We start from the raw sequence: 25844 nt of genomic DNA, 5'->3' as shown, positions 1-25844 counted from the left end.
CCATGCTCCGGGGCCCTAGAATGATTTCAGTCGCCTCCTATTGTCCCTGGTGGGAAGCCTCAGCCCCAAGTTGGATGCGCACGCTGGGCTGGGGGGCTGCCTGCGAGTGGGCTTCAGCACCACAGCCCGGGGACAGCTCCGCGCGCCGCGGGAGCCAGGAGCGGGGCCGTGGACCGCAGCTGCCGCAGGGCTCCTCTCTGCTGGGGGAGGGAGCGGAAGAACTCCCGCCCGCGGGCTCCTCAAGCCCGGTACGGACCGGGCCCCCCCTCCCGGCGTCGGCGCGCAGCCGCGGCTCTCTCCAAAGGGCTCCGTGAGTTTAAGGGCCGCCCCTTTGGGGTGGGGCGTGGGCGGGCCCCGCCCGGCCGGGGCTGCCATATAACCCCCCCTCTCGGGCTGGGACTGCGGCTATCATTGGCTGGATGTGGTATTTGGAGATGCTGAGCTGGCTCCTTCCCCCCGTGGCCCTGCACACCCACAGGGGCGGGTTGCGCGGGCGGCAGAGGGAGGCAGGGCTCGGTGGTGGTGGTGGCGGCGGCGGTGGCTCTGCCCCTCCCTGCCTCCCTGCCGCGGTGTCCGAGCCGCTCGCGCTGCTGGGCTGCTGCCTGCGGCCGGGCGAGGCGGCGGAGCCGGGCGGCGGGGAGCGGGGGCTGCTGCTGCTGTCGGCGGGGATGATGGCGGAGGGCGGCGGCGGCGGCGGGGGGCCGCGGCGGAAGGCGCTGTCCCTGCTGGAGGCGGCCCGCTCCCGCTACGAGAGCCTGCAGATCTCCGACGACGTGTTCGGGGAGTCGGGCCAGGACAGCAGCGGGAACCCCTTCTACAGCACCTCGGCCGACTCCCGCTCCGCCTCCTCCGAGGACGAGGAGCAGCGCCCGGCCGCGGCGGCGGCGGAGGAGCCCGGCCCCCGGAGCAGGGGCGCGGGGCGCCGTGGCCCCCGGGCGGGGCCGGCGGAGCGGCAGCTGCAGCAGCAGCAGCAGGTCCCCGGCGGCAGCAGCTCGGCGGCGGCGGCTTGCCTCGGCCCCCTGGAGGAGGAAGAGGAAGAGGAGGGGGGCTGGATCCCGACTCTGCGAGACGCCCCACCGCCAGACTTCAAGGATAGCGTCGGTAAAGGAGGGCTGGGGTCCGGGAGCCTGCAGAGGGGAGCCCCCCCCCCCCCTCCCGCCGGCTGGTGCCACAGCTGGGTGGGGCAGAGGCCAGATGTGGCTGTGGGTGCCTGGCTGCTGCCTGCCGGCTTTCAGGATAATGCTCCAGGGGCGGCCCCGGCCGGCAGGCGGGAGGAGCAGGGAAACTCCCTGCTCCGGACGGAGGGAGGATGAATGTGGGGGTTGCCAGGGCCTGAGCTTGAGGGGAATGGGGGGCGGATGCAGCCGGCAGGCACTTTTGCTGTTTAGTGGGTGGCAGCTGTCGCTCAAGGGTGGCTGCTTGACAGAGAGCACCGATCGCTCAGCTCCCCCTAGCTCTGTGCAGGTCTAAGGGGCTGAGCTGAGCCCCCTTCTCGAAAACAGTGCTCAGCGCTTGGCCCCAGATGTCCAGGGCACTAACTATATAACTAGCGCGCCTTGTAAAGGACTCGGTAGCGTGCAGGAGAAGCAGGCTGACTTGCTCAGCCCCTGGCACGCGAAGCCCGGCCCCCCCCGGAAGGGGAGGCTGGATCGCCAGGGTTAGTTTGGGAGGGTGCGGTCTGCAGACTCCTGCCACCTGACTGCGTTTTGGACTCGTTAAACAAATCGCTCCTAGGGCGGATGCTCCTGTGCATGTTAGTCACTAGGGAGAGAACAGCCTCTTCTCAGGAAGAGCGGGAGCTCTGTTCATGTGCACAAAAGCAGCGGTAGGGTATGGGCTGGCTGTTCAATCATCGCCTTTCAGGAAGGAGTATATAAATGTCTCTCCTGTGCACCGTCTGAAAGCTTGATTTGATTTCATTATGATAAGGCATAGCTCCCCTCTCTCAGGCCACTGACATTTTTTCTACCTTAGTCATTATAAGGCATGGCTTGTCTTTATACAGTAACTGGATAATTGGGTTCGCTTGGATGAAACGGTGTGTACCAAGACCCAAGGAGGGCAGGGTGTGATTGATCATAAACACTTGTCCTTTTTCTTCTCCTCTGATAACTTTCTAATCCTCAGAACAACAAGGCACCTTATACAATGTCCTTGGGAATCTCTGCTGTTTTGCTGGAGTTGGAAGCTGGAAATCCTGCTCAGCCTATGTATCCTAACATGTACATGGCCTATGATGTAGGGATATGGAAATATTACTATACCTACTTTACGGAGGGGGAAGCTATTGACCAGTGGTGAAGTGACTTGGTTAAGTCAGTCAAGAAGTCTGTGGCAGAGCTGGGAGTAGAACTCTGCTCCCCAGCCCTTGCCCTTACCCTTACCACAAAATCAGCCTCAGGTCTTTGATAAAGTAAATGTTGAGTGCTCACTGAAGTGATCTGATGTATTATGGCAATGCATGGTATGGAGTTTTTTCATAAAATGCTGTTTGACACGTCAGGTTATAATGGTTTATCGGGAACCATTACAACAACACTTCACAGCATTAATGATTATGTCATGTATGTAGCAAAACAGTCAGATAAGGAAGAATTGCAGAACGTGAAAAACACACCGGTCAAATAGAAACTACATAATATGCCTACAATATATAGTATTCTGAGATGTTACCATACTGGTCCCTTGCCCACTTTTATATTTGGTAGCTTAGCCCCACTCGTTTCTAATTCTTGATTGTCAGGCTGAATTCATTAATGTTGATGAGAAGTATCAGTGAAAAATCTATAAATAACAAATAAATAAATGAAGATTAAAGAAAAAAGTGCACTTCAATACACCTCGATGTACCACAGAGCTAGAGGCAGCAATTATTTTTGGCTAGTGTAAAAAGAACCCCAAGGGAAGTTAAGCCCCAAAAGCTACATCATAATATTAGTTAACACGTCAGTCAAAAATAATAAAAGCAAGAAAGGCTTTCGCTCCCTTGTCCAGGTGCTGTAAAATATTAAACATCATGTACTACTATAAAACTCTTTTGCGTCTTTAAAGAGAACTATAATGGATCTTTTAGATTCTTCTCATTCTTAAGCAAATCTGAGGACACCATTTGGACTGTAGGTTTCATGGAGTTAAATAAGGTTGAAACAACTTACCATTTAACTTCTTTGCCTTTGCTTGTGTATAGACTTGTGTAACTTAAAATCAGCAATATATGATTAATATAAAGATGGGATTGGCCTTTTCATTGCTTCTTTGAAAAAAGAAAATTAAGTTGATGACCTATTAGCTCATGAGTTCAGATTTCCCTAGAAATAAAAGAGTTTGATTTGTGGGAGACAGAAGTAAACGCAGAAGTCTTTGGAGCAAGGAGAGTTGGTAATACAGAGACTGCTTCCACTTAGCAGTAGATTTGAGAGAGTTTTCTGCTGCCTCTTATTCTGTTTGTGCTATGAACTGCATACAGTTCCTATCATAGTGATTAGCTTTAGTAGATGGTTTTCAGAGAACTATCCACAATGGCTGCAAGATCTATTTCTTGAGTGGTAACAGCTAATTTAGACCCCATCATTTTGTATTTATAGTTGGAATTACATTTTCCAGTGTGCACTACCTTGCATTTATCAACATTGAATTTCATCTGCCTAGTCATCCAGTTTTGTGAGATCCCTTTGTAACTCTTCAGTCAGCTTTGGACTTAACTATCTTGAGCAATTTTGTATCCTCTGCTAACTTTGCCAACTCCCTGTTTACCCCTTTTTCCAGATTATTTATGAATATGTTGCTATTTCAAACCAAAATAAATAGCAGAAAACTCCCAAGATGGGTTGATCTCATGAGATTTGCCATCATGAAAGGTTGGATCTCTTGCAAGATCAGTTGATGTTGTGAGACTGATGTTGTCTTGGGCCAGATCTCATGAGATTCCAACTGCATCGACACCAGAAAATTGGTCCTTTTCAGTTTTGGATCTGACCAGGAACCAAAAACCACATTGTCAAGTTGATAACTGGAGAGACTGAAATCAAAGGGTTATGGATTAATAGCTTAGGCTTTGACCAATCTCTCCTTTTTATAAAAATCAATTTATAATATTTTTCTAGGGCTGATTTTTTTTTGGGGGGGAAAGGGTGGAAGGAAGCTTTGTACTATTTATAATTGGAAATTGAAAATACAGTTACTTGCAATTTATTTTCTGTAACAAATAATTTAATGTTTCTTTTTCATCCTCAAAAATAAACTGATACCTTACTAAAGCATTTATCATTAGAGATAGGCTGTTTGTGCTCAGAACTGATCTGATAAGTCATTTTAAAAATAGGCAAGAGGCTCTGAACCCTTGGGAACTATTGGTAGTTTGGGGCCATATAATGCAGTCATCAGCAGGAGTTTTATATACAGATAGAGGCTGGTATTATGACCCTGTGGCAGCTTCTGACAAGTCAGGAAAGATAGAGGCTTCATCTATGGGAGATACGCAAACTATGTACTGTAGAATGCGTATTTCCCGTTGACTTACTTGTGCTCCCTTACTGCGATGTCTTCACTGCACTGCGCCGATGGGAAATGCCCTCCGGTCGACGCAGCATTACTCTTTTTGGTGGTGGAGTTACAGTATCGAACGGAGAGCACTTTCGGGATTGATTGAGTGGGTCCCCACTGGCCACTCAGTCGGTCCTGCTGCGTTGATCCATGGAACCTGATGCAGCGGAATCGATGTAGACATACCTATAGACTCCGGTTCCCCCTGGCTACCAAAGGCAATGAGCACTAATAGCTCCCACTGATGTCATTGCTTAGTATCTCTGAAAATCAGGCGAGTAGTTCCAATTAATATTCTCAGCAAGGACAGAGAAAACAGCCATTAAGCATACATAGATGTAGTACCAAGTACCAGAACTCCAGCAAAGCACCTCTGTTCAAACTCCTGTCAGGTTGTTTCTTCTGCAAATAAACTGTCTCTGCCTGCTGATAAAACATGTGAACCACATCCTGCCCTCCATTATTCTGGATTTATACTGGTGCAGCTCACAGCAGAATTTGGCCCCATCTGTCTAACACCCCTGTGTGGTGCAGGATAGGAGTTCACCAGTTCAAGTGTCTATTGTCCCAGCTATCAAAGTTGTGTTGATGCAAGGTTATGTCTGGTTGTGGTGACAGGAGAGGGGGCAGTGAGGGGAGGAAATTGGGGACGAGTGAAGGAATTTATCCCAAAGCAGTTCATATTTCAAAGTAGGCCCTTAGCCAGACTGTGGGTGGATGTGTGCATGTAATGTCAAGAATTGGACCAGAGCACATTCCTGGTGATCTCCCCACCTCCGTATTTCCCCAGATGAAGAATTTGAGCAGGATGGAGAATCTGGATTGATAAACAAATAAATAAATAAAAGAGCAGGCTGTTTTCTATTAGGAAACACTTGAAATCCCTGCTGTGATTTCCTGCCTCTGAGAAGAGTTAAGTTTCAATAGACTTTATGCAAAGTATCTGAAGATGGGGAGTGTGTGTAGGAGCGCTTTCCCTCTCTTCTTGGAGGGAAGAGAGAGGCAGCTGTGGTTCCACCATTTTCCTTTTCCTGTGGCAGGGAGGGGGACAACTGTTCTTCTCAAGGAGAGAAAGAACAGGGGATCCCAGCTGGGATCTCTGCTCTTCCCTGTCAGGTGAAGCTATTGCTATTCCATCCAATGGAAGGAAAGGCAGAGAGCCCCAGAAGACCTTCAGGCAGGGCCCTGCCCCTCCTCTTGCTCTCACTTCACATTTCCTCTGTGTGGAGAGCCCTCATTTCATCCACTCAAGAGGAGGGGTACTTCCTTCTCACATTGCCTGAGGAACTTGTGCCACAACCATGCTAGAAATAATTGTCATAAACACAGTTGTTACTAGTCTGGCTTCAGCTTGTGATATGTGGGGGGTCTGAAATGGTGTCTACATTAGGCTTTTTGGGGATTTGCCCGACATCTTATTCTTGCTGCAAGTGGTGCCGTGCAAATGGTGATGGCTGATAGCAGTGGTGGGAGTGCAACTTTGCTCAGGACCAACTTATGTGATACTAAGAACACTGGCTTCTGGCACTAGATCTAAACTAGTGCTCCCATTGTTGCTGCTAGCATGGAACTGAACCAGTAGTAGTGAAAGCAGGAAATTGGGGGGAGGGAAGAAATACTATCATAGACATCAGAAGATAATTGCCATCAGTGTTAGTCTTTCTTCTCCTCCTTGTCCCTGCACACTCTTGCTTTCCTAATAAGATATTGCCATATGTACCTGTCCAAAAGATGTGGGTAAAATGATATGCTAGAGATTTTCCCTGTTGAAAATATAGATTGACCCTTTCCTCCTAGTAGAGACTCACTGAGTACGGTTTATAGTGCATAACTCTGGTTTTGCACAGACCTTTATTTTTGAAGGCATTCTTCTAATGTCTGCAATCTTTGGACAACACGTTCAAATAGAAGAGAGAACTATTAGAGAGCATTCACCTTGGAACATGTCAGTAACAATAATCAATCAGACTTTTCTAATGACCTTGAAGAGATTTAAACAAGCATTATATATTCTTCTTTAACCCGCATTTATGGTGGGGAAGAACATTTTCTAAACACCAGATTGCAGGAAACAGTCGTTTATCCCATAGTGGTTGGCAGATGTGACTTGACCCCTGAATGCAGAAGATCACTTTTGCTGGGCAGATGAGTATCAGGACTGTATGCAGCAGCATAGCACACTCTAAATATGCATGTCAGGAAGCAAAGGATAGCTTTTGATTAATTCAGTGAACTAGCCACATCTTTTGGGAGTTAGCCAGTTAAATATTAGTTGCATCTGCAGCTCACTGCTGAACAAAGGCTGTGAGCATTACAGATTTTACTTTAAAGTATTATCTCATTTCACTTTTCCTGCTAGTTCACCAAAGGACAGCAAAAAAAGAGAGGGGGGGGGAAAGGCCAACTATGAAAAGGATTATTTATAGGTGTGCATTAAATCAGCTTTATTCCATTATAAATATGATATTAAATTGGGCTGTGTCCACTTCTCAAATTAAATTATTTTGAGCAGCAGTATAAACACTGACTAAGCACATCTGAGAAGGGCAATCTGTCGTCTTGATTATATGATCATTAAATTTAGAGCTTCCATTCTTAAATATACGGAAGAATGTTTGCTGAAGTTGGCTTTGCTGAGGAGGGGGAGAGATGTGTTTGTTCAGAGGGTTAATGAACAAATCTCTAGTCGTATGTATGAAGGTTACAAGATTGTAAATTTTTCAAGGTGGGGCCTGTCTCTTATTGTGTTTGTATAATGCCTAGTACAACAGAGCTTCAGTCTTGTTTTGGTTCCTCTTGGCACTGCTGTTATACAAATAAAGAAAATGAACTTGGCTCCTTTCAAATAATAATAAGGAAAATGTATTTAGCTCCCTCCATCTAGTCTCTAGTGAACCTCACAGTACAACATATTTAGTTTGTATGGAGTCATTAATACATCCTGTATTCCAAAATATTTTACAGGAGTTAAATAGTAACCGAAGGGGGGGAGGGGGAAGAGACCTAGATGGAGGAGAAAAGAGACTGGGTTTTACTTGAGATTTCAAATAATAGAATCTCTGCTAAGCAGAGAAATACAGGAAGACTGTGCAGATGGTGAGATCACATGGAAAGGCAGAGAGGAAGCCAATAGTAGAGGAGCCAGGTGGGGAGTAGAGAGAGAGAAAACCCATGAGGTAGGCTGCGGCATATCCATAGAGGCTTGTAATAATAAGGAAGGCAATTTTGGTCTGAATGTTGAAAAGAATCTGGAATTCTGGGTGATGCAGAGTCACTACTTAGGAAAAGTCCAGTGCAAGAATAGCAGGAAAGGTACACTGTAGAAGGTGGAAAAATCTTTGAGTATCACTTGAGCATCTGTGATAGATTCTGCTGTAGAGTTACTTGAGCCAAATTCTCTGCTTGTGAATATGGGTGCATAGATCCTATGAAATCTGAATGTGTACGTCTGAAGGTTTTACTGTGCCTAACGCAGATTTCAATCCATTTATTATTGCTAATAGTGGTTTCAGTGCAAGATAACTCTGCTGATCTTAAAATGTATGCAATTTAACTGTTTCCCTTCCTCCACTTGGCATTATTCATGTTCAAGTTCAGAAGCAAAATGCTCATTAACTTAAACTGGGTAGAAGAGCCAGTTTTTCCACTCTTAAAATGACAAGCATTGGTACTTGATACACAGAAGTCCGTAAATGCTGCAGATTAAAGGCTCTTCACAATAGATCTGTAGCATTTTGCATAGGAGAAGCATGTTTACTCCCAGACTGATTTCTTGCCCTTGGCCAAATGACTCCCCCAACCCCCCACTCTTTTTTTAAAGTTATTGAAGTGGTCGTTTAAAGATAGTGGATGACTAGCTCTGGGAAGTACAGTCCTCTCTCTCTGCACAATACAGAACAGTATAAGAAACAGCAATGCCCTGTCAGTGTGCTTCAGACTTGAACTGGAGGGACCACCTCAGAGTGTGAGGGGGGGAGGAGGGGCCTTTCATGTCCATTCAGCTCTCCGCTGAGACTAATGAGGAGGATTTTAATCACTGATTAGTGATTCTATATAGACTTAGCTCCCAGAAAGCACTTCCCTGCATGGCACAGAATTGAAAGAAGCTGGAGGTTTCACTCAGTTAAATCTTTTCCTTCCATGCTCAACATTCCACCAAATTCAGCAGAAACACCATGAATCCTGCACAAATATAGATTCCCCAGTATGGAAGTATGAAGCACACCTCAAAGGAATGTAAACCATAGGTATAACTGGGTTCCCTGAAAAGACCTGGTTTCCTGCCTTCAGAAACCACAGTGAGTGCATGGTGATTGCTGAAATATTGTTAGGGACCCTTGGTACAAGGCATCACAGCCAGCTAATAAAGACATTCCACTGTACTCTTTTTTTTAAAAAAAATTGTATTTCTTCTATGCTTAACTTGTCCCTATGTTAATATTGTCAAAACAGGACACATTAAAATGGAGAACAGTTGTGCTCCAAAGGTAGGTGCAAGGACAAGTCAAATGATAGTCCTCTCATTCATCTGTCATTTCACTTTCTTGTGGCATGGCATTCTTCTCAGGGAGATCATCCTTGCTGAGGCAAATCTATCATTCCCATTTCATATTTCTTAAAGGACAGGATGTTAGATCCATTTTCTCTCCTCTCACCCAAAATGATCTGCCAAGTTATATATTGTTTCTTCTAGAGATGAACCCAAAGGAATTGTGTGGGTGGGAAGGGAATAGTCTTAAGATGGCTGCTTAGCACATCTTGTCATAGTAGAGGTGTCTCTGGCCCCTTCCTAAGGAGAAGACCAGGAAGGCAGCAGGCATGTGTTAATAGTGTATTAAAGCATTCTTCCAACTCCTGGCTTTCCACATCTCCTTCCTCAGCTGTGGCATAGAATTTTCACGATTGATACAAGAACGAACATAGCTGTGTGCATTTTATCTTATTTGATAGTTGGATAGAAATTGCTTGCATTCACCGGTAATAAAAAGCTGTAGCTGATCAGTTTGTAGCTATGTGGTGAGGAGTGGGGAGAGAGCAGCCATCCATACCTTAGGCAACCCTGTGACCTAGGAATTGTCTTCAGGGTATAGCCTGTGTTAGCAAGCAGCAAAGATGTTCTGGTTTGACAATCAGGGAGATGGAGCAGGAGGTGAATATAGACTAGAACTGGAGATATGAGTAGTACCCTATGGAGCTGATCTTCACCCATGTAAAAAGTGCCTATCAGACAAAGCATAGATGCATGGTTTCAGGCTGAGAAGAAAGACTCGCACAATTCCTAATCTATGTGCAAAACTTGTAATGTGGAGGCACAGAAGGAGAGTTCCTGACAAGATAGAAAATGTGATCTCAGATAGGGAAAGTGAATTCTTTTAGCCCTTTAGACAGTCTATATTGCAAAAGGGAAATGTATACACTCTGTAGGTTACATGTGTAACTATCTCTTTCAAGCCTAAATGTAGTTCACTGAGACACTCTGTAAGGATGGAAAATCATGTCAGACAGGAATACACAAGAGAGATGTTGAAGCACAGAGTACTGTATATAGCCTTGTTTGGAAAAAAGTTGTGCATTGAACAGGAAGTTTACTGAACTAGTATAAAAGATTATTATGTGATGGTGTTTTTAAATGAAGCAAAAGCAGACAAGACTTAACAGCTGGCTGTTATAAGAGGGATTGATCTCTGACTGCATAGGGCACAGAGGCAGATGGATACCAAGTAAATTAAATTAAAGAAAAACAAATTTAAAATATTGATTTGTGTCTTTCAGAGTGAGAGTTCAGGGCCAAAAGGGACCATCAGATCTAGCCTGATTTCCTGCACATCACAGACACTAAACCCCACCCTTTATCGTGCACAATAACTTGCATTAGACCAAAGTATTACAGCTCTCAAGAGACTAAACTTTTATGTGCCACAGACCAAATAGGAGGGACTGAGATGCATCAATGCCTGAGGCCTCTAAAATGGCAGGGAATTGATGATATTATGAGGGTACCAAGATGATCCGAGCAAACAACTTGCACCCCGTGCTGCAGAGGAAGACAATCTGACCTGGGGCAAAATTCCTTCCTGACCCCAAAAATGCCAATCATGCTCTGAGCTATACTGTGAGCAAGGCACAGCAGCGAAGCATTTGAAAAAGAGACTTGCGTACTGCCTCAGAGGACTGGCCCACCCTATCTGGTGTCCCATTTCCAGCGGTGGCCATCTCTGTTTCAAAGAAAGGAATGTGCGGGGGAACAGAGTACACTGGGAGTGGGAGGGGGAATCCTTCTTGACCCCTACAGGTGACTGGTTGAAGCCTGAAGCATAAGTTTTAAGAACGTAAATTGTAGGACCAGAAGGTACCTCCTGAATCACTGAACACAGCCCCCCATCACTGGAAGCAAAACCTGTAATATTATCCCACTCATAAACATATTAAGCTCTTTTAGAATTTACCTGTGGAATTCACTGTTGCAGAAAGTCAAGTAAATACTACCATTGTATTTTTTTTTTAAAGTGCTGGTTAACTTTCTGACCATGAACAGCTCTTGTAGCTGTGCAAACTAGAGCCCAAGTTCAGCAAGACACTTAAAGCACATGTAGAACTTTAAAGACCTGATTAGTCCCATTGGTGTAAATGAAACTTTTCAGCTGCAGATAGGTATTCGCATAGTTAAGTGCCTTACCGAGTTAGGCCATAGATGAGATAATCAAGCCTCACATTTCAGGGCATGAATTGTCTTTCTGTAATGGTGATTCCAGATGTGCAGCTTTTTCCATGTGTACCCTTGTGTAAATGGCTAGATGGATTTGGAAATCGGGGGCTGGGAAGCTGGCTCACTTTCTTCTGCAACATCAAATACTGGCCACTGCTAAGAACTAGGATGACTGACTAGATGATAAATTAATAATCTTATCTGGTTTTGTCTAACTTTACTTTCTCAGACTCGACCCCTCTGCAGGGACAATGTGGTGTGGGACTGTTTTTTTGTTTTTTGCATTTTCTGTTTCCTCAGCATAACACACTGCCCATTAGGGTTAAAAGAGGAGAAGACATCTAAACTTCTCAAGAAGGAAAGTAGGGTGTTCCTTAAGGCCTGAAATCAAGCTGCAGGGCCATTATCAACAGAATTATTTTTGTTGAATCCAAGCAAAAGTTTCAGATGAGGTGAGCTGGGAAAACCATAGGGGTTTTGGATTCAGTACTGCTGAGTACATTGTATGGTTGTGTTTAAATCCAAAATCAGTCTTTGTGTTGATGCCACATGTTTCTGGGTTGCTGGACTGTCTGTCACTTGATAGGCTCACTAAAGAAAATGCCTTTGGTTTATGAAAAACCAAACAAACCCAAGTTCTCCATTAATTAGGTAGCATGGTTGATTTCTGCACATAAACCTGTCATTAAATACTTCAATTTTGTCTTATTTGTAAGCTTAAGTTATAACAAATCTTATTTGGGAAGCAACAAATGCAGTGCATTGGAGGTGTATGGGTGTGGGATCTGCCTTCTCATTCCCTGCCTCTTGGTCCCCTGATCTGGGATTGAGGAAGAGCTAGTGATCAGTAGCAACCTACATAATGCTAACATTATTGCATATGGTTTCAATTCTTTCTCTTAGGCTGTAAAAGGAGGAAGAAGATCTCTCTCAAAAAGCTCTCTAATGATCCTCCTGGCTAACTGGAAAAGCAGTGATGATAGGATCTAGAGGGAGCCACATCCTGCTTTCTCCATCTGACAGTAGGTGGGTGTGCATCAGAGTAATAATCCAAGACAAATTCCTCCACCTATTTCTAGATCACTGGTGACTGACTCGCTGTCTGTCATCTTTAGTAACAATCTAAGCCAGGGATTCTCAAACTTTTAAGCATTGTCAGTTGCTTGAAAAGAACGACCAATCCTTCCAATCCTGATTACACACCACCTGTGCAACAGCAATTGCTCTTGGATGCATCAAAGAGGACAGCGTTGAAAAGATGAAAAATAACAGGGTGTTGCTGCTTGGTTAGATTGCCATTTGTGCTGTCTACTTCCTTTGCTTGCCTGTTGGCATTGCTAGAATCACTTACTTTGTGGTTTCATCCTGTCTTGTCATGCATTTGCTGCCTCTTCAGCGTGGGGGCCATCTGCAAAGCTGACCGAGGTTGAATTTACATCTGAGAAATACTTGACAAAGAAAGGCATGAAGCAACTGTGCAAAGTATTGGTGGGTTTTTGCAGGGGAGGGGTTGAGAGAAGTCTTTTAGATACCCTAAAAGAGCAGTGCAGTGGTCTATAATTAGCAAGAAATAGTTACTTCATCTTTGGTTGCTTGTGCATCCCATTTCTGTTTTGTATATGCCTGTTGCCTCTCATCATAGATTTAGACTGTAATCTCTTGACTGTGTGTACAGAATTTAGCACAATGAGGCCTCAGTACATTACCGCAGAAGAAATACTAACTATGACAAAAGTGCCTCTGTGGACCAAAATGCTCCACAGACCCACAATGTAACAGACACCAGTGCAAGAACATCTGATTTAACAGGTACATTCTGTGGTGAGAGTGCCCAAAAGGGATTTTGTCATTGTTGCTATTGGTCTTTATTGTGCTTTGAAATCAATGGAGCTATCCTGATTTACACATCAGAGGGTCTGGCCTGGTATCTCTAAAAGAACTGGTTGCATAGCCACGTCTTCTGTTTATTTAAAGCGGTCTCTGTTCTGTTCCCCTAACAGAATCTTCCTCTGTGTTGCATTTAGAAGTGGGCAGAGGTCATAGCATTTAGACTGGAAACGCCTCAGGGCGTTTTAGTTTGGTAGGGGGCTCATCTGTAAGATTCAGATCTTGGTTTGGATTTTTTAACATTGTTGTGTTTTTGGGAGGGGGTTCAGATCTGGGATCCTGGCTATTTCTGCATTGCTGCATTTTCTAAATATAGTACATAGATTCTGCATTTTAAGATAAAATGCAAGCATTGGGGAAGCAATGTGATTCCGAGCTATAGTGTTTGCAGTACCATGCAATTCAGTCTGACTTTTGCTCCCCTGGATTGGGAACCGTGATGTGCCCTCTGGAAAGGATCTCTTAAGTGCTCAGTTGATTCGTAGACTATAAGGCCAGAAGGGATTGCTGTGATCTAGTTTGACCTCAAAGTAGAACTCTTTCTACTCCATTAGGGCAAAATTCTGTGCCCTTTAATTTTGTCCACTCTTGTGTTTTTTATCACAAGCCTTCTGCAAATTAGGTGGTTTTTTTTTTTTTTTTTTTTTAATGCTTCAGTGCTCAGATTCAAGTGATCAATTTTTTTAAATGAAAAAACTGAGATTCTCCTGTAAATGTTGAGCCTTCGTGTTTTCAAAGAAATGTTTGAAAATGACCCACGAGTACCCTAAATTCTCAAATTGGGGTGGGGGGAATAAAAAGCATCCCAAGCTAATGATTTTTAAGCCAATCTCATGACTTTGGGGGATCTGACTCAGTATTTTTTGGCTGCTTAGGGGATTGGCATTTAGTGGGATTTAGACCCACTTCAGCCTTCAAAAAAGGGCTTAAGCGAGGCATAGACCCTGTGCTGGTGAATGTCACTGCTCGTGACAATTGCTGAGAGGCTCTTCCAAATTAACGTTAACCAAAAGAATGGCGGCTACAAAATGAACCTGTGAAATGGTGTTAAAGTGGCAGTGAGGTACGGGGGAAGTTAGTCATCTCCAGAGTTGCATAAGGGAAGCAGATTACTCACAAACCCCGGGAAACGAAGATGCAAGCCATTTAACTGATTTTGAACTTTGTATCCACTAGCCTGATAAAGCAGTTTGCTTTTGAGGACAGACTGTGGGTCCAAAACAATGTGCAATAAAGCATTTTTGTGTCATGAAACTAAGAGCAGGCAATGAGGGTTTTTAGGCATATACACAATAAGTATGAAATAAATCCTGGAAGCTGCTAATGCTGCTGCCTAGACTGGACCAGCACTGAATTCTCCATGAATATATTTTTTTTAAGTACCAGGCTGTGTACCTTTTCAATCAATAACAAAAATCTTAGTTTAACAATAAGAGTTCCTTTTAGACATCTGAAGGTAGTCACTTACATTAAGGAGAAAGATCTGCTAGCATTTTGTGGGCATATATCGAAATTGTGGGATACAGATTGGATGTGCCTTTTAACTTATTTATAGCTCTTTTTTCCACATTTACCTTTCTGAAACATTGGTACAAAGACATTTGGATATTGAGCTGAAATGGGCTGACTTCAAGCAGTGGACAACCGATTGCTCCAATACATCATTTTTTCCTAAGATAAAAAAGACCAAGATAGGAATCCATTTCTTTTATTCTGAGACAGGCTAGGGAAGGGAAAACTCCTAAGCACAATATTTTTGATCTGGAAAGGAGCACAATGCAAGAGCAGCAAAATTGGACTAAACTTTACTTCAAAGATATCTGTATCTACTGACTCCCTTTTAATCACTGCTATGATTTTTTCCTAACCTGTCTGACTCTGCTACAGTATTTAGTTTGTCTAATAGCCCTTAGCATCTTATAATGCTCCAGACTGGCTTCCAAATAAATGTTTATCTTATACTTATTAATGTAGCTTATATCTGTGTGTGTTGGATGGGGCTGATAGCAATGCCTATTAATGTTGCCTGACACTTCCGATTAAAATACGCTGTTTTCAGTTGCTTATAACTTAGTCCAAACAGTTAAAGTACGACAGAAATTTTCCGTGTCAGAAGTCCACCTCAGGGTTGGTTTTTTGTTTTTGTTTTTAAATTTCAGCTAAAACAGTTTAGCCATTTCCAAGAATGAGGGTAGGGGGAAATACATTGTTTTGTCCATGTTAAAATAATGGTGACCTTTTTCTTTGAAAAGCACCATCCCCTTCCTGCCCCACCATGCTTTGGAGCAAGGGCTTGAAATTTGGCAGGGGGGTGGCCTTTGTGTTAGGGATGTGCCTTTTGCTGTCCTTTTGAAAATCCACCCATATTTGGCCAAGTTATAAGCAACTGAAAAACTGCAGCACTCACGTTTTCAGTAGAGGCTTCTTGGATTTTATCCGCTAAATACCCTGAATATTGTGCACTGGGCATGTTCCATCCTGGGGCTGAGCAGGACTTTCCCTGCAATTGAAGTTCTGGGCCCAGGTTCTGGTACCTGAACTGAGAGCAGGGAGCCTGTCTCTTCTATGCACTCAGTGACCTCTCTGCTGGACCCAGGCAGTGTAGAGGAGGGGGGAAAAAACATGTAATCATATATGCATATGCTCAAGGAGGACAAATTGTGACCTTAATTCTGGCATTTCCAAACTTTTGAGTGCTTGACGTTGCAACCTTAATGTTCTTCTAACATAATTTTATATACAATTTTACGTACAAAAAGTATCCTAGTCTTTTTAATTCCTCTAGTCTTTCCTGTACATCCTGTTTCCTCTGTCTTATTTAGACTAAGCTCTTTAGGGCAGAGACTGTGTGTGTATTTTTGTTTCATTTACAGTACAAAGCATACTGATGCTTAAATAAGAGAAATTGCCACATATGTGGAGGTGATGATGGCTGTATGATAAATGAACTTTATCATGTGCCTTTGAGTGGAGCTACATGAGTCATGAGTGGGTCGGGCATTTTAAATATTAAGTAGGAATACAAAAAAGTGTTCAATCAGAGTCTAAATTTGAGTTGTAGGGGAAAAAAATACTATCCCAAATCTCTATGCAGAGGGTGGGCTGCAGAAGAGAGGGAAGACAAGTGAAAGAAGATATCTAGCCTATGGAGAAACCAATTACATGTAATTAAGATGACTGAGCTAAGAATTTGGACCATGATTTTTAAACAGTACTCTTCTCTTTGGGCTGGGTCTTCTATTCCCACTTACTTTACTTTCTGGATTTTGCCCCCTGACCCTGCTCTACACAACCTCCTTTGGAGTAGCAAAATTATACAGTCCCTGAGAGGAAGTGGGGGGGGGAAGGGGGTCAAAAGTAAGTGGGCAACACTTTGTTGAAGTGGCACCAGTATTTCCCTAAGCAGTGCTGCTGTTTACTTTCCTCTCTCTCGCCTTCACTTGCAGAGCTGGCTGGTTCTCTATCCCCCTGCGTCTTGTGAAGTCACTTACACCTGTGGAAAGCAGGTGTGAAAAGCTATTAGATACTGGTGTTTTATGCTTGCTCTCCCTCCACTGTGTGCTGGTGTGAATGGCTATGTAAGGTGCAGAGTAACAGAGAACTGGACCCTGCCTTAGTCTGTAATCCAATAGGAAACCATTCAAGCTGTGCTTCTCCTGTACTAGCTGACACTAACGGGGATTCTGTGGTGTGAAGCTAGAACTGGTAAATCTACCTGCCATTAAATTCCTTGACAGGTTTTGTGGTTTTACAATCGCATTCTCCGGTTTAAAATGCTTTTATTTTCCTTGTTTCTCTGTGGAAAAAACCCACCCAAACAAAAAGAGAAACTGGTGACTACACAAGGTTTATAATCATTTTCACTCTTTCCCCAAGTGCTGTCTAAGGCATATAGTGAACAAAATGAGACAATCCTGGTTCTTATGATCTCATCACGCGAGGTCTGAGGGCTTAAATTAAATTAAAGAATTTATCCTTCACACTGTGAGGTAGGGAAACATAAGGAGTATCCCCACTTTATAGGCACAGAGACATAGGCCACAATCCAGCAAAGCATTCAGGTAGGTGCTTAATTTTGGGATTGGCGTTGTCTCAGTTAGGCCCTGATCCAGGAAAGCATATGCTTAAGTGACTTGCCCAAGGTCAGAAAGGAGGTCTTTGGCATTGCCAGCAAGCTAACCGGGATCTCCTGAGTTGTACATCAGAACCTTAGCCATGAGACTATCCTTCTTCTTCTTTAAAAAAAAAAAAAAAAAAAAAAAATTCTCCCCCCCCCCCCCCCCCATTCTCCTTCAGCTTAAAGGTTATTTGCAATAATAATAGGTTTTAAAAAAAATTCAGGCAGAAGTGTGAAATTTTTTCTAAGCTGATGGTGTCCTTTTTAGGCAAATGTAATAGCATCACTTACACTCTCATGTATATCTGTTATTACTGCTAACAATGCCTAGAAATGTGATATCAAGGAAGATCAAGCCGTTACTCAAGAGAATGGGGGGGGGAAGGGAGAGTACGGCCCCATACTGAAGAAGAAACTGAACTTAGGCTCCCATGCATGTAGTTTGGAGTTTCTGGCTAATCAGCATGAATCGATCAAAACTGCAAAGACCATTAAAGTAAAGCCATGTCAAAGATAAACAAAGGCCACACTAATAAGCATAAAGGAAAACAGATCCATTTTGTAAAGGAGGGGAAGTTCTTGCTCAATCCACACTTGTTTCTGGGAACAGTCATGCTGAAAGCTTCTTACTGAAGCAAAACATAGAATTGCAAAATGACTCACTCAGTATTGCCAACCGCTTCCATTCAAAAATTGTGCGTCAGACCAAAAAATGTCATGAGATGTAAAAACCAGAATAAATCATTCTATTTTTTGCCTGCTCTCTGGTTTGAACCTTTAAGTGAGTGCTATCACCCCAATTTGTGAACTCTGGTTGAAAAGCCAACCATAAGTGTGCAAACACAAATGCAGACATTCTCTTGGCTCCATGGATTTGGACTCCACTTACAGGGTATGTCTACACTGCAGCCAGGTGTGATTTCCAGCTTGTGTAGACGTACACAGGGTAGCTTTGACTGGGCGACTGCACTAAAAATAGTGGAGCTGCAGTAGCTTTGGTTAACTGTCTGAGTACAATCCTGTGAGAGATCCTAGGTATGTACTTAGGCGACTAGCCTGAGCCAGTGCGGCTACACTGCTATTTTTAGCATACTAGTTCAATCAAAGCTAGCACTTGTAAATCTACATGAGCTGGAAATTACACCTCCCACCTGCAGTGTAGACATAGCCCCAGTCACCTAACCCCTGAGATGAAAGAGCCATCACTATCCCTCTGTTGTCTCTCTGCTTATGTATTTGTGGGGGGAAAACTCATCTGCTCAAATATTCGTGGAAACTGACTATGGAAGGGGCACAGGCTTGACCAACACACACTGAAGTGAAATACTCAGGGACATCTGTTTGGTCTATTGTCCCCATTTCAATATTTGCATTTTTATTGGCATCACTTTAGATTTTTAAAAGTGTAAAGTAACACTTCCCAGTAGAAGGTCTGGGTACAAATGGAGGAGTTGATATTTTAAGATCTACAGCCGGAAGGAAAATCTGTAGAGAGAAAATTCATGCTCGCTGAAGAACATGACAGAGGCTACGGCTACACTGATGGTGGCAAAGTCGCCGCCGTCAGATCGATTTCTCTGGATCGACTGAGCAGTCAGTGAAGACCCACTTAGTCAATCCAGAAATCGATGTATTAAAACCACCTTCGCAAGTGGCGTAGCGCTGCATCGACGGGAAGCGCAGTGCAGTGAAGACGGCACGCAGAAGAGGAGCAGAGAAGTCGATGGGAGTTATGCAAGTTTTTTGTGTAGCTTGCGTAACTCCCGTCAACTGCCGCCAAATCTCGGAGGTAAGTATAGACAGGGTCACAGAGAGATTAGGGTTGGCAGGGGCCTCAGGAGGTCACTTATTACTTAGGCTTGAGATGAGTAAGCAAAATACGCTGATGTGATAAGAACCTCAGGGAGGAATGGGAATTGCCGGAAAGACCATAGTAAGTGGAGTTTGGTGGCTTTAATGGCAAAGGCAGAGTTTATCTTTCTAGTCTACATATCACTAATTCTATTTGACTTATATGAGACCACCTATTGCACAGTGATTGTGTGTTTGTGGATGAATTTCCACTACAGCACCAGGAGAAGAGTGTTCAACCTCAGTGTCATTCTTAATGACATAGATTAAAATTTGAATTTGAGTATTGAGGGATCTTACTCTAGTGTGTGTGGGGTTGGATCCAGGACAGCATTTATACACATGCTTAAGGCACACGTCTCTTCTAAAGACACAAATTGTGCCACTTTAATTATACTGTTATAGTCAAAGTATGGTAATAACTCCACTAGTGTGGATGCAGTTATACTGATATAGAAGGGCTTATTCCTGTAACCTCACTGAAGCTAATGAGACATAAACTCATGCTTAAATACTTTGCTGAATTGAATCTGCTCTGCCCCTTTCATTAGCCCACAATGCCTTTTTTAAAATGAATTTAGTGCTGATGAAAGGTTCTTGATTGATCGCCTTGGAAACCAAAGTTTTGAATTGCAGAACAGGTGCTGCGTGGGAAGCACTAGTACAAGCTTCCCTACACAGCCTTGCCAAGGTGCCTCAATACTGACACAAAGCGACCACTTCTACAGCGTGGTTCAGTCCTTTCTGCTATAAACCCTAACAAGTATGGAAGTAGCAGGGGCTAGCTGTGATGAAAATCCCCGCATTCACCCCCCGCCCCCACCCCAGAAAGTTTTCGACTGGCTGACACCAGACCCTGAAAACAATGGGGTTGACCCTTCCAAGGAGCAGAATGTTGTCACCTCCCACTAAAAGTCATGCGAGCTGGGGCATTTAACACATGGTAGAATCAGCCCCTAAAGGAGAAATGCAAACAATCCTTGGTGTGATGGGGAAATGTGACCTATTCAGGGCAATGCACAGTTAGCCAGGAGAAACTGGAACCACATCAAAGAAGTGTGAACAAGCTGATGGTGCTGAGCTGAGCCTTTTAAAAAATTGAATAATGGTCAGCCAAAGGGGGGGTCATCGGCTGGAAGTTTAGGGAACTGTTGCTTAACCAGGAAATTTCTTTGTGAACATCCCACTGAGGAGCTGATAGAAAGGAAGGGAAAGTACAAATAAATAAATCTCTGCTATAGTACAAAAAGAGTTTTAGTGGTTGAGTTCCACGAGGCATAGAAGCAGGACAGTCCCAGTGGAGCTTGGTATTCTTCTTCTTTATTAATTTATCATGACTTCCTGCCAGTCTGTTCCTGCACAAATGGACTTGAGCTGGGGAAGTTTAATAAGCGAAGCTTGGGTCTCTGCCTACTTTTAATTCTGAGGGTTTCTATGATTAAAGGATATTTAAAGCCAATTCAAAAAATGAAAGGAAGCTCAGAGGAAAAAGCAAGGATACCACCCATCTCCATTATCCTTGCTGGAGTCACAACAATATATTCTGCCACTGCCTCCAGGAGACAGGCAGTGGGGACCTTGGATTTCTGATAGATGGGAAGTGACTTGACGAAATGTCACAATGAAAGGGTGGGAGGGGAGTTCTCGGAAATTTAGAACCAACGATGTTGAAGACCTACAATAGCGCATATATGCTGGTGACAAGGACGGGAAAATGTTTACATGGTGGGAGTAATAAGTCACCTGCTTACATAACCCTAAGCTGTTTGTTTTAAATGGGAAAAATTCTAAAGTAAGTTTGATGCTCTAAGTCAGAGTGTAGATGTAGCAGAGGAAATTATCTTGCAGATGAGAAAATCATTCATTTAAATGGCACTGAAAATCAAAATTCTGTAAGAGCTCTCAGGCCAGTCCTCATCAGCAAAGGCTGGACAAAACTAAAAACTGAATTAAGATCTGCAATTTATCAACATCAGTTGTCACACCTTTTATTCTGGAATAATGTGATAGTGTTTTATTGGACTAAACTACTTGAACAATACATTTTCTCCCTTTCCCACTTCCACAAGTGCACAGGTAAATCCTACTATGCTTTTTTCTTAAAGCCATCAAAATTACATTAAATATTTCATAACTAATGTCTCCCTTAGTATTGTATGCTGAGTGCAGCTTGTTTATAATCAGCTGTATACTCCATTTTGGGAAAAGAGGAAAGGGGTGAAACCTTTTATCTTGTCATGCAGTATAGAAACAGAAAAGAAGGGGAATTTTTCCTGATTTCCCCACTCCCCCCTTTTCAATTATAGAGCTCAGCCACAGGCTTCTTCTGCTTTATGTGTGTGGGTGCCTGTGTATCTTTCTGCTGGTTGATTGGCAGGAACCCCCAATCTTCAGAAAAATGGTCCATTTAAGTAGGAACACACAAAAAATCACTAGTATGTTAATATTACAGCCTTAGGATACTCATTGTGGACATAAGACAGAGTTGGTACCTTGCATTGTTTTTGAGCTGCAGTAAACATAAAGATCAGAGATGAGATATAGGGCCAAGATCCTCAAAGGTGTTTAGGTGCCTAAACTTTCATTGATTCAAGGACCTGAGCCTAGGTCTGGATCCCTAGGATTTGCACAGGGTGTTGGTCACTCGGCACAAATTGGGCCTTTATCTGAGAGTAAACACTTGATTCAAAACAAGAACTATGGAAGCAGCAGTTTCAAGTTTAATTGACTCCGGCTCATAGAAGCCTAAATCACCGGTACTCCCCACCACTGCAATAACACAGGGGAATGATGCTTACTGGAGAATGGAGGCTTCCAAGAAGGTGTGGCAGCCTTTGCAAAATGCTGTGTTGGGAAAGGGAGAAAGGGGGTAGAGAATAGAGGGGATGAGAAAGCAAGGAAAAATGGAAACTAGGGAAGATAAGACTGGGAGAGGATAAGAACCAGGAGATAGAAGAGAGACGTTAGGAAGGCAGATGTCTGAAAAGGAAGAAAGAGAGGCAAATCCTATTCTCACTCATTTGGGAAAGGATAAACTGAAACACAGATGATGTGACTTGCCTCCAATCATGCAGCAACTCAGTGGCAGAGTCCAAAACCAATCGGCTCACACTCCCAGTTCCCTGCTCTAACTGCGTATTTGCATTCATTGGTGTTCAGGCAGTTCCAAAGAAAGCATTAGCTGGCTTTATGCACTGCCCAACAGAAAGACATTGCTTGCTTTCTCAGGAGTGGTCGGAATTTGCATGGTGTAATATCTCCTAATTATATAACTTCCAGGTTATATACTTCACACTGACTAAATATGCTTTTCTTAAGTATAGCCCAGATTATAAAGCAGCCTCAACAAAGAAGAAATCTTTAAAATTTTCCCTTAACACACCCAAACTGTAAATACAATTAAGAAAACAAACACCACCGCACCATTTTCATCATTACGGCCAATATTTTACTTTCACAAAAGGTTAGGACATTCAAAATCAATATTTTTGCTGTGTGAACCTTGGGCCTAAAATTTCCATATTTCTGTGCAATTAAAATTTCATCTTAACATCCCCTTAATGTTGGCCCGAACCCTTATGTAATTTTGAGAGATGGAATCCAAGTCACAAAATGTTGATCTGAATCCAGAATCAAATTTCTCTGAAGTTTGACTCAACCCAGTAGAGAGACAGGTTTGAATAGAGGTGAATTTCTACAGATTTCAGATCCCTCATAGTTTTCATCTTTATAACTGTGCGTGTGTCCTCTGCTGAGCAATAAGAAAGGGAAAACTGAAGAAAAACACAATGGGTAATTACCAGTGGTAAGAGAAAGATGCTGCCAGCAAGTGCTGAGCCTCTGTCTCACACGTTTCCATAGGTAGCGGCCCTAAACCTGTAGCTATATAAAGAGAATTATTATTACATATTAATAGCCTAAGGATCAGTGTGCTAGGCTAGGCACTGTCCAAACACAGATTCTCTGCTCTGAATATTTTACAATATAAGATTTACTAAACTAAATTTGTCCATCTGCTGATACAGCACATGCAATCTTACTCTCACAGGCCGAAGGAAGTGAAGCTTTGGGTTCCAGGGTGTTCATGGGGCGAAACAGGCGTTTGCCATGCTCTTGGCTCTACTTCCTTAAGCCTCTGCATGTCTTCTCTCCTTCCTACTGGGAGAAGGGTCACAGAATTAAGCACTTTAAGGAGTTCCCTCAAATCTCTCATTTTAATGTGCTTATTTCATAGAGTGCCTGAAAATCTGTGGTATGTAGACGTTATTTCTGTTACTACTACTAGACCCACAATGAGGGATGTGTGTTGCTTCCTCCTTTTACTCCACAGTGCCTGCTATGACAGATCCAAAAGCTGCATAGGGAGCTTTGAACAATGTGGGTTTGGGGAATTAATTGGTCCCTGTGCCGGCAGTCTAAGCAGAGAAGGACGACACTGAATGGATATGGAGTTTGAATCTCAATCCCTTGAAGTGATCTCTCTGAGTCAGAGTTGGGACATATCAGCAGGGCAGTGTGGGGAAACTTGCCCTGGTGCTGCCTATCACATGCTTCTCAGCTCTCTGGGATTGTCAGTCCTGAGCCCTTTGCCAGCACTGAACTCAAACATACCCTGGGAGGTTCATGGCTGTAGCATAGATGGCATATTTTGTGTGTTCAGTGACATGATTTCCTTTTCTGATCTCAGCAATGTAGAATAATTGAAACTGGGTGGGAGGGAGCTGACTCTGGGTCTAAAATGAGAAACCATCCCTTTTGAGGGTACCGTAAGCTTTCCACTCCTCATGAGCTTGTCTCCATGGCCCAGTCCCCGCTCTGATAGCCCTGTGACAGCTGTGCAGTGCAGCGGAAGACTCTTGACAGAAGCACCATGACAGGTGCTGATCAGTTATACCCCCTGCACACGGTAACTGGAAAGAGGTTGTAGAGGTGGTGTTCTGGTGCTGAGGGAGTCTGATGCTCTTTCTAAATGCGGCTGTGTCTTCACCATATTGTTTGACAATGATTTGTGCTTCCCATTCTCTGTGCAATTGCAATTCCCTAAAAGCTTGCCCCAGAAATGTCTGCAGTAAGCATGCACACTTCACTGTGGATTTAACATGTGCATGCCAAAAGGGCAGACTGCAGCTCAGGTGGGGCAGCAGTGCCTCTCACTGGTAATTGCACCTCTTGTACATTCAGAAAAAATCACCAAAGAAATACTGTTTCCTCTTATTGAGGAATGATTAATTTCACATTTAGCAGGCTTAGTGGAAAGACTGTGCAGTCAGCTGGGCGTGACTCTGTGCATGCCATGTGGCAAAAGGATTAAGAATGTTTACATGCATACATATAGGAGGGGTTGGCAAACCTGTTTGGCCACTTGAATATTGTGAGTTCAGAAGTTGAAACAACTCATTCACATGGTTGGGTTTGTGTTCTGTGAAAGAGAGAATGGGAGAAACAGCACAGAGAAATCCGGTGGGGAAAAATAGGGCAAAAATACAGCAGAGAGCATACCCAATGAAAACTGCCTCAAGAGACTCAGGAGGAGGAGGAAAGGAGCTGGGACAGGGAGAGTACATAGAGCAGGCTTTGAAGATGCAATAGGGCGGGGTTACCTGGGCCAAGAGCTACTACTTAACCCTTTCTTCTCCAGCATGGGGCTTGTCTACACCATAACAGAGATGATTACTTTTCTTTCCCTAACACAGAGCACACAAGCTTCTCTTTATCTAGACAAATACCTTTATTTGACTTGATTCCCCTGTAAGAAAAAGACATGGATTTAGTACTGGAGAAAATCTCACAATCTTAAACTAGTTTGAGAAGCTCACAGTCGAGACCATTCAGTCGTCATCTGAAGTGCCAGTGGTTTGAGCATTGGGTGAATGTATTTTACACTTATGAGCTCTCAAGAAAAGAGAGAGCCCTAAAATATCTTCCCGCCCCACCTCCCTCCAGTAGGCCATCTTTGACTTCCAAGAGAAGCCTCATCCACTGATTTTTGGGCCAGGTATGGAATTTCCTCTCAGTTTTTACTACACAGAGTAGGAAAATCCAATGTTTGGGGGCTGTTTGGATCTGAATTTTTGATGCAGGCCCTTGTCTAGTTCTAACACACGATGGAGCTTGGGCTGCTCCAAACCCAAGTCTCACTGTTGTGAAAGCCACATTCCACCCCAGATCAGAGCATGTAAAATTGAGAGGGACCACTGACAGGTACTGTGGAGATCTTAGCCTTGATCTACACTAAGAGTTAGGTTGATGTAAAGCAGCTTATGTCAGGGTCTACACCAGAATGCATCTTCTGTTAAAGTAAGTGGCCTGCTGTATAATAAGTCTACCTCCATGAGAGACGTAGTGTTTTTGTGGGTGTAGTTAGGGTGATGCAGTGTTTGTGTAGACAGTGTACTTTTTACATCAGAGAGGCCCCGCCCCAAGCTGTCAGCCAGGCACCAGGCTCCAAGCGGCCTCCCCTCCCCCCTTTCCGCAGGGTTACAGCTGGAGCTGTGGCTGGAGGTGGGGCTCAATTTCATAGAGCAGAAGCCTATCAGTAGTGAAATGGACATTCTTGTGGGCTCCAGCTGTGAGCCCCTCCAGACAATAGCAGCTGTGAAACTGACAAGAATGTCAGTTTCATGGCTGGTAGGCTCCATGCTGTGAAATTGAGCTCCTTTGCCCAGCTCAGAGCTCCCTCTGTTATCCTAGGGTGGGGAGCGGGAGGGCTCCAGCTGTGAGCTCTACACAGCTGTCAGTGCC

General features: G+C 43.8%; 1 protein-coding gene across 6 annotated transcripts in view; it reads left to right on the top strand.

The window, feature by feature from the left end:
• The first annotated feature begins 314 nt into the window (after positions 1-314).
• The window catches only part of PGBD5 (piggyBac transposable element derived 5), an 82558-nt gene continuing 57028 nt past the window's right edge, over positions 315-25844 (top strand). For 2 of the 6 annotated variants that reach the window (XM_067535804.1, XM_067535802.1), the window contains exon 1: positions 316-1101. In XM_067535804.1, the coding sequence (XP_067391905.1) occupies positions 420-1101 (682 nt within the window). In that variant the 5' untranslated portion in view covers positions 316-419. Of the gene's footprint in view, positions 1102-25844 lie in introns of all 6 variants that reach the window. The other 4 variants (XM_067535803.1, XM_067535801.1, XR_010917580.1 and 1 more) reach the window with 3 other exon arrangements.

The sequence above is a fragment of the Emydura macquarii genome, unplaced genomic scaffold (assembly GCF_026122565.2).
Source record: "Emydura macquarii macquarii isolate MOO-44397 ecotype Brisbane River unplaced genomic scaffold, CSIRO-AGI_Emac_v2 contig_3517, whole genome shotgun sequence".
Classification (NCBI taxonomy): Eukaryota; Metazoa; Chordata; order Testudines; family Chelidae; genus Emydura; species Emydura macquarii.
Note: the sequence above shows the minus strand (reverse complement) of the source record. Positions and strands in the feature narration are given on the sequence as shown.